Source organism: Lynx rufus, unplaced genomic scaffold (assembly GCF_022079265.1).
Source record: "Lynx rufus isolate CCGP_SWC_20201006 ecotype Redwood Valley unplaced genomic scaffold, mLynRuf1.p SCAF_9, whole genome shotgun sequence".
Lineage (NCBI taxonomy): Eukaryota > Metazoa > Chordata > Mammalia > Carnivora > Felidae > Lynx > Lynx rufus.
Window position 1 is genome coordinate 81,192,447 of NW_025814897.1, and position 16,999 is coordinate 81,209,445.

Here is a 16,999-nt window from a genome sequence, read left to right on the forward strand (position 1 = left end):
GAAATTATCTAGTGCTTAAACATACTTGAGCAGCTCTTAATTCAAACCATTTAGACTCTGTCTTTCAGAAAGTACCCTCCTACCAAATACCGAAGAAATATTTCAACTAAGAATGATAAAGCCCATCTTCCATAATTTTGGAATCTACTTTTTTTTCTTTAAGTTGTATATACACTTTTTTTTACCCTTTATTAATTTCCTTGTGTTTGCTTTTCTTTTTCCTATCAGCCATCTTTTCCTCTACTCATCTTCTCACTACTGGCCAACGTGTTCTTTTCTAGAAGCTTTAACACAGACTCCATAGGTAGTAGGGAGACAAGTAAGAATCTTTATTACTATGAAAGCACTTTTTCAGGGATTCAAAATATGTACTGATACTTTCATATTTATTTTAAGCAATGATAGTATTTTGCTGATATTGTTTGTAACTTTGATTATGCTTTTACCTTCTTATAATTACCAATAAAAGCTGGTCATATTTGCCATTTTAGTCAGATTTTTCATGACTGTTCCAGAATGGGTTTGAATACCATATTTTGTTTGTTGTTCATGCTGTGAGAATGACAGTCATTCCCAGGCCATGAGCAATAGTTTTTAAAGGTACATGGAAGAGAGACACCAATTTCTTTCCTTGTTTGTTCAGTTATAATGATAAGTAAGACATGCCACTTTTTGTCCAGAATACTTTTTATATTGTAATAACAATGAATTTACAAACCTCTTATATATATTTTACTTTTTCAAAGAGTGCTGGACAAAGAAGGTAACATTGTTTCAAATATGCCATTCTTCAGGTGTAGTACATCTATTGCCATAACGAATATTATGGTAATAATTAAAATCCCAGTCAGTCACAGCTCTCTTTCCCACCAAGACCAGATTCCGCCCAAATTCTTTTCATTGAACCTATATTAACATTGTCGTGTCTAAATTAATACCTAATACAGGGTCAGTAAATAGTCACTCGAATGAGGAAATAAATTAATGCACAAATAAGGGATGAAAACAGACCATCAAAGAACTAATCAGAACTTCATCTAGTTAAACAACTCCTTGACAGGCTGTCTTTGTGGTGGTGGTCATCATGGGATTCAAGGACATAAGATGAGTAAAAGTGAGATCCTAAATTAAATTTTCTAAGGTGACCAACACAAGCTTCTGCCCAGCTGAGAGGGATAAGATGTTTTGCTTCTTAAAGAGTACAACAGTGTCAGCCTCCTTAATCCCTACCTTTTTAGCATTTGCTCTTCCTGGTCACCTGCTCATATTATGATATCGATCTTATGTTTCTCAAGCTGTATATTTTATTTGACCATAATTTTTAAACATATTCTTTCCTATACTTTATTGAAATTAATTGCATATAACATTGTGTAAGTTTAAGGTGTATATTGTGATCATTTGATAATGCATATGTGTATATATATGCATTGTGTAAGTTCACGGTGTATAACGTGATTATTTGATACATGCATATGTTGCATAATGATTACCACAATAAGGCCCATTAACACATACTTCACCTCACAGTTATCCTATTCTTTCTTTCTTTTTTTTTTTTTTTGGTGGTGAGAACATTTAAAATGTACTCTCTTAGCAACTTTCGAGTATACAATACAGTATTGTTAACTATAGTCACCCTGCCATATATTAGATTCCTGTATTTTACCTACCTTATAACTGGAAGTTTGTACCTTTTGACCAACATCTCCCATTTCTCCCACCCCAGCCCGTGGCAACCACCAGTCTACTCTCTGTTTCCACAAGTTCAGCTTTTCTGGATTCCATATATACATGAGATCATGCAGTATTTGTCTTTTCTTTGACTTATCTCACTTAGCATAGCACCCTCAAGTTTCTTCCATGTCACAAGTGGTAGGGTTTCCTTTTTTTATGGCTGAAAATACCCCACTGTATATCACATTTTCTTTATCATTCACCCTGTCAATATCATTCTTTATCATGTTAATAAACACTTTGATAGCTTCCATGCCTTGAGTATTGTGAATAATGCTCCAGTGAACAAAGGGTGCAGATATCTCTTTGAGACAGTGATTTCATTTCATTTTGATATATACCCGGAAGTGGGAATGCTGGATCATATAGTAGTTTTATTTTAATTCTTTGAAGAACATCCTTAGTGTTTATCGTGGCTGTGCCAATTTACATTCCCACCAACAGTGTGTAAGTGTCCCTTTTTTTCCACATCTCTGCCGATCCTTGTTATTTCTTGTCTTTTTGATGATAGCCATTCTAACCGGTATGAGGTGATCTTTCATTTGGTTTTGATTTGCATTTCCATGATGATCAGTCCTTTTCATGTACCTAATGGACATTTGTATGTCTTCTTTGGAAGATGAAAAGGTTGCTTGCCCATTTAAAATAATTTAATTATTATTATTATTATTATTACTATTACTATTACTATTATTATTATTATTGCTACTGAGTTGTATGAGTCCCTTATAATTTTTGAATATTTGGATATCAGATAATTTATTTGCAAACATTTTCTTCCATTCTGTAGGTTCTCTTTTCATTTTCTTGATTGTTTCTTTGCTGTGCAGAAGCTTTTTAGTTTAATTTACCTGTTAATCTCCACAATCATAGTCATCTTTCAACAAGCATCGGAACTATACTCTTACAACCCTGACCCTGGAAATATCACTTAGGATTAATTTCCTTCCAAATTAAAACATTCCTCTGATGAACTGCCCAGTGGAAAAAAGTTTCATTCTCTTACACTCCTTAACCCCACCCAGCTGATCTTTTGTATACAGAAATGTGAGTGAGAACTTCCAATACGTTACTGAAAGCATCTCTCTGCAGCCTTGCCTATGTCTTCACTTAGCCCATCTTAGTTTTCCCTGAAGCCTCTCTGAGATGGAATTAGTGCTGCTATCATTTTAAGGCAGCAAGACATCTTCCAGAAGAACAACTCTAAATTCCATCCATCCTATTGAAGTCAATTGCCTAGCAAAGGCATGAATACAGAAAACTTAGAGACTCAGCTCTGCATGTTTTATCTCTTTTGGATTTCCAAGTGAGAATGAATAATCACCGGAAAGTCTGGAGTTACTACTGATTATAATACAGTGATTTTTTTTCTGTCTCCTATGATCTTTAAAACTTCAGTTAGTGTGAACTTTGACTTACATAGCTCTTTAAGAATTTTGCAATGTCAACTGTGAAGTTTGAACTGGATTATCTTTCTCCTGAAGGCTTCAGACATGAGCATGCTTCCAACCCAGAATTTACTTTAACCTGTTTGACTGAACTCTCTGAGGATTCTAGTCAATTCGAACTTCAACACTCCAATTCTGTCCCCACTGGTAAGCTAAACTTTAGATTTTTTTGAGTATCTTGTATTACATCTGTATTTTTTTAATGTCAGATATGTAACAAATAAATCTTGATGGTGCCTATTTTGTGGTGGTAAAACTGATCCCAATTTTAGTTTCTTCAGTTGTTTTTCCTCAAAATACATAAATAGTTTTCTACAAAAAGAACAGAAGGTTATCCCACTAGAGTAAAATGTCAGGAAACAAGTTTATTAGGGACACAGAAAAATGTTAATAGTGAAGTAGATTTTGTTTTTCTGAATGTTCAAGCCTATCTTAGTTTTCTTTGGGATGATTGATGAAATCAGGGATTGTATCTGTAAACTGCAGAAAAAAAGTCCTGCCATCTTTCATTCATCTCTTTTATTTCTGTTTCCTTTTATATAATTATATGAAGGACAATATGTGCTCTTTACCTTCTCATTAAGAGTAAGAGAACATTCCTTTTACTTACGTTATTTTGTGACCTGATTTTGATTCTATAGGAGCTGACAATGTTGATAGAATTCAATGTGAAAAATTTCTTTTTTGTTATCTATGGGTGGATAACTTATCCAGCATCCAACAGTTTTCATTTTTTTTTTGCACTGCAGTTTTCAGGAAATAGTACTATACACTAATATTCTGCATACATTAAAAAATTCTGTGGGTTTGGTTTACAGTGAACAGCTATGAGATGTCAATAATGAATTAAGTGTTCTTTGTAGAAAAGAATCATATAATAAATAAATATTTTAAATGTTCTTCTAAAGGAAATTCCCTTTTGAGTTAGTTGTTTATCTCTCCTCACAAAAAAGACAGTGTAATGACAAAAGTAAAAGTTAAACAAAGTTTTCATAGTTCTGGATGTTACAGGACGTTAATCTTTGTCCAAAGGCTGGGTGGGGGGATCCTTGTAGAAATAACAAATTCCACTTTGCAACCAGAGGATTCTTCTAAGAAAATGTGGCATATTTATTTATTTGAGATGTTTGAAAAGAAGTTTTATGTGACTCCCAACCAGTTGCTGATTTGTTGTTCACAGATTCTTTTGTGTTATACGACTTGTTTTATAGTATAAGCTGTTCTATAATCAGGAGATATAATAAATTTTTAAATTTTTCTTTCATCCATAGTATTATTTCTCTTTCTTAGATTGAAAGTCCTACTTGTATTGAACCTACAATTTCATAAATGGAAAAAATCAGTTTTTCCCAATGAACATAACTTTTTGTACAGTGGACTTAGGAAAAAGAAGTTCATAAGTAAAGTACTTACCAGTTTAATCATGGTTTAAATACCCATTGTATTTTCACCATTTTTTTGTCTTCTAGTCATCTTTGTTGTAGTTGGCACATCTGTTCAATAGATTCAACTGTTGTCTTTATGCAGCTGACAAACGCAGCTGTAGCCTAGGTATAAACTCCTCCCCAGGACCTGGAAGACACTTTCACCTCAATTTCCTTGGCAGTGCCTCAAATTCAACACAAAGAAGCTAAACTCCCTTAAAAATGCTTCATCATTCTTACATTCTTATTTTTGTCAATATCCCCTAAGTCAGCTGAAACATTCCTTAGCGTTGCAATATAAAGTAAGCACTTGTTTCTATGCGTGTTAGTTTAATACTTGTCTTCTTTACCTCTTTGTCTACCACTATGGTGCCAGTACTCAACAGGGTGCCTGGCTTCCTTATATCTTGACTCGCTGATTGCCTGGCCAAGGGACTGAAAGATTGGCCCTCTTCATTGCCCAAGTGCATACACCTTACAGTCTTTTAACTGATCTCACCTTCAAACAAGACTTTCCAAAACAAGTCTCTTGCCCATTGAAAGCCACACAGTCCTCCCTAAGCACAAATCTGACCTATCCCCACTTGTGTTTGGGATTTCTGTAAGTCAGTGTAACCTGTGTTATAAACCTGGTGCTCTAGAATCTAAATCTTTTTTTTTTCCAACTTTGTCAGCTTCATGTAATTACCTACATCCTACAAAAATGATTCACACTTTCCAATTACTGTTCATGTTTTTCTTCCAAAATAATTTCCAATAATTATTTCTCCTTCCTCTATTTATTAAGATCTCACTGAGGAAAAAAAATCATCTTCCCAAATGCTTATGGTTAACTTTTTATATAAAGGGATATTTTCTGTCAATTTCTTTTAAAAGTTTGTTTTATATATGAAAATGTTCACATTCTATTTTTATTGTTGTTGTAAATACAAGTGTCCATGGCTTCTCTTATATTAGATTATGTTTCTTAAAGGTAATTGCCTTTTCACAATTGTTTGTGCTTATGCATAATGCACATGTCACAAATATGATGAACTAAATGACCAAATAGTAAAGTGTAGTTTATCTTTTAATGTATTTTCTGTCATAGGGAGTACTTGTTTAAGTCAAGTTATACATGCATTTTGTCTGCCAAAATCCTGGGTGGAAATTACCACACAATTTTTGCTTGATGAAACCATTGCACAGAATAGTATCAATGTGGAATTTGTCCTTCACTTAAAGCGTTTATGGAGCATTGAGTCAAGTAGTATTCATTCATTTAAAATATACTAATTGAATATTCATGACTGAGAGTTAGTGCTTGAGGTGTCTACATGAAAATGAAAATGAGATAACAGTGGAAGTAGGAAGGAATTCTGTCTTTTTATCTCAGTGGACTGACAGTATGTTTTCAACATACATAAGCAAGTATAAAGCTATCATGGGAAAATAAAATATAACAGGTGAATGTTAATCCATAAAAAGTTGAGCACTTATGTCTAAAGAGAAATATGTTCCATTGTCAATAAAAACAGTATTTATACCTTTCACTTATATGATTACTTAAAGATAATACCTACAAAATCTGAATTGTTCTTATAAGACATTTATGAGTTAGAGTTCATTTATCTTGACCTTTATTAAATGGGAGAATCCAAAACCCAGAAAAGTAATGTAACTGGACCTAAGCCATTCACATATGTAGTGTGTTGTGTGTGTGTGTGTGTGTGTGTGTGTGTGTGTGAATGGGTGGTGGCAGAGGCAGACGGAAGTTGAGGAGCTCTTAATCTGTTTTCTGCCTGTAAGAGTTTAGTGTTCTTTCTTTTTGGTCAACACTGCATGGAAATTATGATTAAAAACAGTCCCATGAAAGAAAAATGCTTCTTTATGTTTCAGAAGTGAATTTCATCAGTAATCGGTAGTGAAGATACAAATGTCATCCCTGGATTCTGGAATGTGTTTTAAGGCTATGAACATTTCATCATTATGATCATTATTATCAGATGTATATATACATCCTTATGTATATATATAAAATGTTACTTTATCATACTGGAAGTTATATGACTACCAATTGGACATACCTGTTTTAATTTTTTTTATCCTTGTAAAACAGGTATGTCCCACTGGTAGTCATATAACTTCCAGTATGATAAAGTAACATTTTAACCAATATGTGATCCTGAATTCACTTAGGCATTAATTCACTGTTAAAAATTTCTGATGGTCAAAAATCTTTCAGCCATAGTGGATATTCTAATTTTTTTCTATAGTTTCATAACACAGTCTAACATATTTGAGAATGTATGTGATTCAACTTTTAAAAAGTTTGTTGTGGCGCCTGTGTGGCTCAGTTGGTTAAGTGTCTGACTTCGGCTCAGATCATGATTTTGTGGTTCGTGAGTTCGACCCTCGCATTGGACTCTGTGCTGACAACTCAGACCTGGAGGCTGCTTCAGATTCTGTCTCTGTCTCTCTCTGCTCCCCCCCCCCCCCCGGCCCCAACTCACACACTGCCTCTCTCTCAAATGTAAATAAACATTACAAAACAATTTAAAAAAATAAAAAGTTTGATAATTTCGTTTAATCTAGAATTTTGTATGTTTATTAGATTCTAAAACCCTCTTACATAGAACATTTCCTAATATCCTGTGAGACCTGCTTTGGCTATTTGGTATTAAAGAAATGAATTCCATAACGCTAGTGAAGGAATTGGAGAACACTAAAAATTTAGTCGAGATGAGGTCCCGCTTAGCCACAAACAAGGAGTGCCACTTCGGGCAAGGTTTTAACATCCTTCCTGGATGATTTTTCTAATCTGGACAATGTCTAGAATACATTAGTTGATTTTAAAGGCCACTGACAACTATAAAAAAGGTTAATGAATATAATTAGATTTAGAGCATTTCCAATGAACGTCATTAAGCTAAAGACAAGAATATAAAAAGTAAAGACAAAGCCTCTGTTTACATATAATTTGAAACAATAATAATGAAAGTCAACATATGCAAAGAATTTCGAATATATGGAGTTCTTTTACATTGACTTTTTATGACCATTATGTAGATCAAATCATTTTTTACTCCCATTTTTATAAATGAAGAAACTGCATATCAGTGATATTTTACAGTAAAATTTCAGTAAGTAATAAACCAAGAACTTGGACCCAGACTTTGTCCAATTCCAAATGTTACTGCCACTACATGAATACAAGCCCAAGTACCAGTATCACTCCTTACCCTGCTACTATGACAATAATGAAGATAACAAAAACAGGATTTACCATTTTACTGACAATACCAAATACTTGAATCCTAAACTCATTTTACTCTTCTAATAATATTTTGAAGCATGAAGAAGTCAAATGTTATTATAATTGTCCATCGTATTTCAAGTATAGATTTATACATCACTAATTTACACACTAACTTGGTATTTTCAATTTAGAATGGTTGAGTTGAAATCTTTGTAAGAAAAGACATTTCAATAACTTACAAACCAGGTAAGACTACTTAGTCTATAGAAAAGTAAGTGTTAACATGCTGATTTTAAATAATGACTATATTAATTTTGAATGAGTCCTATATAGTTGGTGAGTCATTTTCAGAATGGTTTCATAGTATTAATCATCTTTTCCTATCTATATTAGAAAACGTATTGAATTCAAATAGTTCCTAACAAACTAACCCTAACTTTTGAGCAATTGTCATTAAATACTAGAAATTGACCCATGTTTGCTATATTTAAAACCTGCTTTTAAATCATTTCCATAAAAATTTCCTTCTGTAAATTCTTATCTTAAAAACAATTCCAGGGGCACCTGAGTGGCTCAGTCGACCAAGCTTCTGACTCTTGATTTCCATTCAGGTGATGAACTGAATCCTGAGATCGAGTCCTGCATCAAGTCTGTGCCCTGAGCATGGAGCCTATCTGAGTTTATCTCTCTCCCTCTTTCTCTGCCCCTCCATGCTTGCATGCTCCCTCTCTCTCAAAATAAATAAATAAACATTAAAAAATTTCCAAATCTTAGCAAAGTGCTGGTGTATTATAGATTGAAAACATTTTGAGCCAAATAAGAAACCTCTCTGTTGTCCTTTATTTATAGCTGAAGATCAACTTGAAATGATCTACCCAGAGTCACACAGTAACTAGTAACCCAAAATTAAGATAAGAAGCTGGTTTTCATGATGTTTTATTCATTATATTTGATACTAAAATAAATATCTTTCCTCAAAGATTTCTTGGTATCGTATCTTCCTGATAACAGATGAAAATACTACTTGGCCAAGGTATAACAGTCGTGACAATGAACTGTTGTGCTATACTAAAAATAGCAATTTGGGGGTGCCTGGGTGGCTCAGTTGGTTAAGTGTCCGACTTTGGCTCAGGTCATGGTCTCATGGTTTGTGGGTTCGAGCCCCATGTTGGGCTCATAAAGCCTGGAGCCTGCTTCGGATTCTGTGTCTCCCTCTCTCCCTGCCCCTCCCCTGCTCATGCTCTGTCTGTCTCGGTCTCTCAAAAATAAATAAACATTTGTTTAAAAAATAGCAATTTTTAAGGTCTCCTATGATCTCAAATACTATATTTTCCAAAAAGTGTTACACTATCCAGAGTAGCCAGAGGAGTCAATATAAACATTTGTAAACATTACATATCCCCATCAATCCACATGATCACACACATACAGTCAGTCATTGCATTCCTTTGAGCATTTAACTATATTTATCTTCCTGGATATGTCTTGGAACCTAGAATCGACCAACCACTCTGCTGAAATTCTAGCTGTACTAAGGTTAGCATAAAAATTTTTAAAAAGTCATCATCATGGGTGATTTGGGCTTTATGAAGTGGGCTCTGTGAAAGTTATTTCTTTGTCTCAGGAAAGAAGAGCATTACTTCTAAGCATATGTAAGCAAATCCAAAGAATAGATTGTATTCTATGACCTTGGGAGAGAGGATGAGCATCCAGCTAATTGTAGCTAATTGAAGACCATCTCTGACCACAAAATAAAAGACCATTATGTAAAAGGATTTTTGTTCAGTTAGAAGGAATTAGAGGTCCTAAGTTCTTGAGATGCTTAGAACTATGACCAGTTGCCACATGATTAATGATAGTTATTATGCTACCATCATATTTATATTTATTAGATGTCTACTCTGTACTCAGCTCTCTGCCAGCTGTGAGAAATGTGAAGTATTTGGAAGTTCCAATGCATGCTCTAAATGCTCTAAGGCTAGTCATGAAAAAACCCATCTGTGTGATTGAAATAGGTGACTATCTCATCCTGTCCATTCCATTCAGGACAGGAACATATCAGCTGGAGAATAGTGCTTTAGCAGGTTGGTTCCCAAAATCCAGACATAGCCCATGGAACATTTGCATTAGAATCCCAGGATACTTGCAACACTTGAGGATTCTAGGGTTCCCTCCAAGACTCTTTATATGTAAACTCTATGCATAAAATCCAGGAACCTAGATTTTAGAAATTCTTCATATTATATACATACACACTAAAGTTTGAAAATCAGTGCTTTTGTCAAGGGTCATGATTGGTTGATCAGCAAGGGCTTCCTACAATTATCTACATTATGGCACTTTTTCCAGATAATTTATGATCATAGCAATCTATAAATAACTATAGCTTTTATTTTGTCACCATGCTTTTATAGTAAGAGTGTTAATCCATTGATATACTTGACAGAGTGTTTTCCTATTTTTTTTACATTTACATATTACCCTCAGATGAATTCAGATCAAAATTTTCCAAAAGCCCTACCTATCATCCCTTACATAAAACATTAATTTTCCCTGTGTCAGATGCCTCAGTATCCATTTCTGTGGCGTTGATATCAATGTTAAACGTTTATTTTCTTCATTTAATCTTTCATTTGTTTTGCTGTTTGATATTGAGTATAGCTTTCGGCTTTCAGTGCAGTTTTATCAAATCGAGAATAAACTCCCACAGGATAAAAGATATTTTCTACTTCTCTTCTGTTCCCTAAAGAGAGACCAGCAGAGAGCTCCATAAACACAGGAGCTGAATTGCTTGTTTCTAATATGACTTTACCAAGATAGACCAATTGATAGAAACCTGCACTTCCTTTGTGGAATTTTTTAATATAACTCTGATCTCTTTAATGGCTCTGCCTAGGGGCCTTCAACTCATTCAGTCTTAAGAAGAGCAATCTAGGTTCATATAATATGCATACTTTGGCTGCTGTGGTAAAATGAAAAGTTAATGCTAATGTGATGTTGTAAAATGAAATAACCCCAACAACCATCATTTCGTTAAATGCCTGCTGAAAATATTCTACTAGGAATGGAGTACATCTATTATAATTCAAAATGATAAATTTAAAAGTGGCTTTTCTGATAACATACAAGGTGCCCTAATGGAAGTATTGATAAGAGGCCATTGCCTACTGCATAACCCCTGGTGGAGTTCACTAAGCTAGACAGAGATAGAGATAGATACAAATATATACATATCTCTTCTCAAAAGTCTCCTGGTATTATGTCTTCCTGTAAGCAGATGAAAAAATTTTACTGTGGTTTTTGGAATAGGCCTCAGTACCTCGGTTTATATAACACTTCATACAGAAAATCAAAGATTGTAGTGAAATGTTTATGATGAGATTTGCAGGTTGGCATGGTGAAATACAGCCAATCTTTATTCATAAAGCTCTTTCTGGCAAGTGGTTGACAAAGGGTTCCCTATAAAGTAGTGGATGGCTTCTCATCTTAAAGTATAAAATCAGGTATGCTACTGATATTTTATAACCAATTATAGAAAATGTACTTTACTTAACTTGCAAGTATTATTCTCTTTAAAGTACCATAGATTCTAGAGTCTACAAATCATTATATCAGCTTGATAAGGTTTTAGACTAAGTTTTCAGGAAAAAAAAAATCATAGAACATTCTGATTATCAGGCATGAAATGAGAGAAATAGCTGCTACTGACTTGAGTCCTGTTGCTCCTGCTGAGATTATAAAGCTTTCACCTCTGCTCTGACCCCGGAGTAGACTGAAAATTGCTGAGTAAACAGGAAAGAGACACAGTGATACCCCTCTATCCCAATCCTATGCCCTGATTGGTTTCTTCTTGAGTCACTGCTGAACTTCCACTCTGGAGTGTGATGAATGCCACAGGAGATACATTGGCAAAAGAATAGGCAATGGGCAGATCCAAAACAAGAAAGCCACTCTGGACTTGTGTCCTCGTTTGAAAAACAAGGGAATTGGAGAGTACCTTCTCTGAACCTCTTTTAAAGATTCTCTGATTTAATTTTATAAGCATTTGATTTAAGGGGAAAAAATAAGGTTCTATCAGGAGGGTCCAACAAGTTCCACAAGTCACCATAAATTCTGATTGTTTTACTGCTTAATATAAATTTGCACACTGGGGAAATTCGTCATTGGCTTCCTATCTCCAGCGTCCTGTGGGTGTGTGTGGTGTCACCCATTACTGTTGGGCTTTCTCAAAGCTCACTGTGCTGCATGACATGGGGATACTTTTCATGTCCTCAAGAATGTTGGAAAAACCATTGCTTGTCCCTTGAGTCAGCTGTGGTAGATCCTATTATTGAAAGTGGTGTTTTGCCTATTTTTAGATGACCAATGAACCACCTACATTTCCCATGTTTGTATCTTACTTTCACATTCTCAAGTTTCAGCTTTCATTTTGCCCGTCCTTTGCTTTTCCCTGGTCTATAATTTGAGTTCTCAAAAGCTAAATATACTTGTTTATGTTCTCCAAAAATTCTATACAGAAAGTTCTGGTTCTAATTTATGAGTAGAATATATATAGACTACAAATATAATCTTATATTTAATATTCTCACATTTGACTTGTTATAAGTAACTCCAAAACCCTGGGTATTTATTTTTATAATTTTTTGAGCTACACATTTTAACTGAACACTGACTGGTTGGTATAGAAGGAGGTGTCTACCTAAGAATAGACCCTGTAAAATAATCCAGTATCGTCACATATATTAAAATTGTTATTCTACATAAACAATAGAGAGGTAATTGCTTAGACCCTAGTCAAGCTAGAGTTCAGAGGTTGTTCTTATACTTAAGAGTTGTGTGATTTGTGTTGTTCTGATTTCTTTGACTCAGAAAACAGTGAATCTATGTTTCTATTTCCTTACATATAATAAGGGTGTACAAATCTCTACCTCACAAAGTACTTAAGAATGTTAAATTAAATAGCAACAACAGTAAAATATTTAGCCTGTAACTAATAAGTATCTAGGAAATGCTGTTATTCTGAGTATATTATGTACAGTAGATTATATATTAGAATGGTATTCTAGAATGTGGTATTTGACCATATTCTGTGACTTATAGTCCGTCTAAGGCAAATTGCAGAATCTATGTAGGGCAAACTGAACTGCTCAAATTCAAGTATAGTTGTCCACAGGAACATATGACTATGCAGAGAATAAATGTTACAAACTTCAGGAGCATTTATTTTATTTGATAAGTTATCCCATTAACATTTAATATTTTAAAAAGGAGGGTTTGGTAGGAAGTAGAATAAATGCCTAGATTAGTTTTTATAATAAAATGCCAGACTTCAAAGAAAATTCTTGTTAACCTGGAGATATCTGTGGGCTTTCACTTTTCTCTAACAAGAGAGACATTTCTGTAGGAAAGTTTCTGAGGCCCTGGAAAAAACAAAAACAAAAACAGGTGTTGGTTTCATGAGAACCATGGTTTCATTTGGCTTCTGGTTAGTGATTTCCCATGATGCCAGTGGGTGCTCATGGCATTTGATGAGACCAATAATTTGTCCTCGATCCAGTGAGTTAGTTTTAGTACTGACATCACGAAACAGTGTTCTCTTCTCAGGGTGCAGTTGGGAATTTTACTTTACTTCATTGAGATTTGGGAAAGGGAGATTTTATGTGCTGGAAATTAAACTTCTGTATTTTGTTCCCACTCTAGATAAAAGTAGGCAGAAGAATGTCTTCCCTGTGTTCATCTTTAAGAGATTATCTAGTCTTTTCAAAGTGAGATGCCTTATCTGAACATTGGATAGTGCATTAAACAAGGAGGCAGAGATACCAGAGACAATCATGCATTATCTAGATTAACTTGACTTAACTTGTAGATAGGAAGAGCTAGATTCACAAGCTTCTCTTATATGAGAAAATGAGACCAAGGCTAAGAAAGTATGATGAATAGGTTGGCTAAGATTACACAGATAATTAGATAAAGAGGTCAGTCTGTAATTTTCTGTATCCTGTATTGTCAGGCCTTCAAGTGTCTTCTAACTCCCAGGGGTTATCATGTAAGAGATGGCATGGGCTTTGCCATAGGACAGCTCTGGCTATGACTCAAACACATAGACTTTAGAACTTGTGAAAGTTACTTAATATTTCTTTGCCTATTCTTAATGGGATATTCACTTTACAGAATTGACTATGGGATTGAGAAAATGTATGAAAAAAAATGCCTTGTACAGGGACAGGGCTTAGAATACATATTTAATGCATATGAGATATTTCCCCATTTCCCGTTTCCAGTGTTTTGCCTATCTGTATTACCCCCTTGTGTCTTCTCAACTCAAAAATTGAAGTGTTCTACAAATACGCATATCACTATGAGTTTTCTAATGAATTCTTGCAAATGTGCAATTTTTAGGTAAGACTTTCCTGAGAGTGACGTATGATTAATTTCAAGAAGATAAAGACCTGAGAGTATTGGTCTAAACATCTCTGGTAATATAAGAATCCTGATCTCATCATTTGTTGGTTTATTTTTCTTTATCATTGAAGAAATTATCATTTCCTTCTATCTGTTTTCTTCAGAGATCTTATCTGATGCCACAGTAGTTAAACACTATCCAGTGTTTCATAGGTCTTCTTTTCCACTGAATATTTGGCTCTCGCCAGCCATATTTCAGAATTTAGGCTCTATTTCCAAGGTAACAATGTAGAAAAGTCTCAAAGCAAAAGCATTTAAAGAAGTGGTCAGTTCTATAGCAGTCAAGAGCGTGGAGTTTGGTAATCACTTGACTGACACATATAAATGCTACATATTTCATAATTTCTGGTGACCACACAATAACCACAGAGAGCTTGGTCAGTTTTTCCATCTTATTTTGCCTTGGAAGCCAAATGAAACTATTCTCAACAGTTTATCTCATATCCTTATTATAGTCATCCTTTAAATGATGAGCTGTTATAAAGTTCTATTAGCTCAATAGAATACATATGCAGACTGTTTTAAATTTGAATTGAAAGGGGCATTTCATCGCAGACAAATGATGAAGAGAATAAATGGAATTAATGGAAGTTCAAATGTATACATTGTTTATTACCTATGGATCAACAATATAATGTAAGACCTACTAAAATGTAAGACACTGTACAAGGTTAGAAATTAATTAAAAGGAGACTAAAACATGGTGTCTGCTCCTAGTGTTAGAGAAGACATTCACTCATTACATTAATACTTACTGAGTAACCATATATACAATGTACCAAGCACACATATATACAAAATACAGTTTTGTACCATGCATACATTGTACTTTGATACACAGCCATTAATATGTCTATGTGTGTGGGAGTGGCTGGTATCAACCCTATTTTCCCTGACATCCTGGACCCCAGTGGCATCTCTTGCCCCATTCTCATCCATAAGTGTCCAGCAATAATTAGGGTCATTCTTTCAGCCTTAGACTTATGTTCTCATCTACCATGAATGTGGTCACTATTAGTATCTTCAGTGATCGAAGAAGGAATAGGCAGCCATGGACAAAAGAAGAGCCTGCATGGAGAATTGTGCAATATAGTCCGTGTGTAAATGTGTCCATGTCCATTTAATTTTAGTCTTTAATTTCTTGAAAGTTAAGCTAAGGAAGAGTCTTCTCCAGGGCTTATATTCTATGCTTCTATGTCAAAATATTTCTTTGTTAGTCTTCCCCTACTGTTTCTTTCTAATGCACACCCTCATGGGTCCTGACTTGGCCACCATTTTAATCCTCCTCCCCCACAAATATCACATTATGTTCTGCATCATTGGCCCCCAAGTCATCTCACTCAACCCACCTCATGGAGCTGCATAACTACAGCGTTTCTAATGCAGAGTACCTTCACCAGAATAGGGGAGTCATTGCAAATGATTGGGAATGAGCACTCCCTTCCACCTCCCAGGTCCAGTAGGGCAAAAGGTAGAAGCAATGTTTATTGTTTGTTTTTTTTTCTTCTAGTGTAAGTGTCAGGTGTTAGAGAACAGAAAAAATTTTGGATGGTTCTGGAAAGTCAAATTGGAATTTTAATAGCAGTCACATGATGAATTAATTAAATATCCCTAAGCTATCCTGGAAAACTATCACACTGTATTATACCATTTTTTAGGGTTAGGGTTTTCTGTCTTTCATGCAGTGAACTTTAGAATTTAACTCTCGGAGCACACAGAAGTTGCTTCTAAGTTGGAACTGATCACTCAGGGGGAAAAATGAGGGAACTATTCATTATAGTGTGTGCCAAAGGAAAAATCAATGATAAGGGATATGTGTTTTGAACTTTCAGAAAAATAGATCAATATGGCCCAAAGAGAATAGAAAAGGAAAGAAATTTTAAAAAGGGACAGACTGTTTAAAAGAAAGGAAGAGGGCATTCCTAGGAAATGAAATGACATAAGTTGACCACAGAATATGTTATCATAAAATATCCATTTGTGTGTCTATGTATGCATATGTTTGTTAGTTTATATTTGGCCACTGCTGCATACATTCCTCTTTCTTCTAACATGAATGTTCAGGACTTTTCTTGAAGAATCAACCCCTTTCCTACTCTTTGATGAAATAGTTTGTTCCCCTAATTTAAGCTGTATCTGAGGTTAGATTTCTTTCCAATTATTTCAGTTATTGGGCCAATGAATTCTCTATGGGATATTGCTAATTTTATTTGACTCTTCTATCAACTACAGTAGAAAGAGTTCTCAATAGTGATATGGTGATAAATTTCTAGTTTGGGGGAGGAAAGTGAGAAGGAAAGGTCTGCTTGGCTAGAGTGAAAGATTCATGATGTAGGATTAGTGAAAGGTAAGTTCAGTATGAAAAGCATAGTAGACCTCAATTGCTAAATTAACAGTGTTGACCAGAACAGTTGACAGACACCTTACTATTTCTAGGAGACCCATTTTAGCTTTCCTCATTTTTTAAAGTCAAGGCCTTGGTAACATTAGGCTGGAGCCATAGCCAAACCATCATTCTTAACTCAAGAAAGTCTAACAAACTGTGGCCTTAACCTCTGTTCTCAAGGTTCCTGGCTCTATACCCTTTTGGAGCTAAAATAGATAAAAACTAAGACTCATATAGAAGTTTAATGTGTCCCCAAGGCAACACTGAGATTTTCTCTTCCTCCCACTAAGAAAAAATTTTATTT

General features: G+C 34.7%; 1 protein-coding gene across 1 annotated transcript in view; it reads left to right on the forward strand.

Moving 5' to 3' along the window:
- The first annotated feature begins 3,178 nt into the window (after positions 1-3,178).
- The window catches only part of ANO3 (anoctamin 3), a 413,517-nt gene continuing 399,696 nt past the window's right edge, over positions 3,179-16,999 (forward strand). Inside the window, exon 1 of the mRNA XM_047071708.1 lies at positions 3,179-3,332. Coding sequence (XP_046927664.1) covers positions 3,179-3,332 — 154 coding nt within the window. The remainder of the gene's footprint in view (positions 3,333-16,999) is intronic.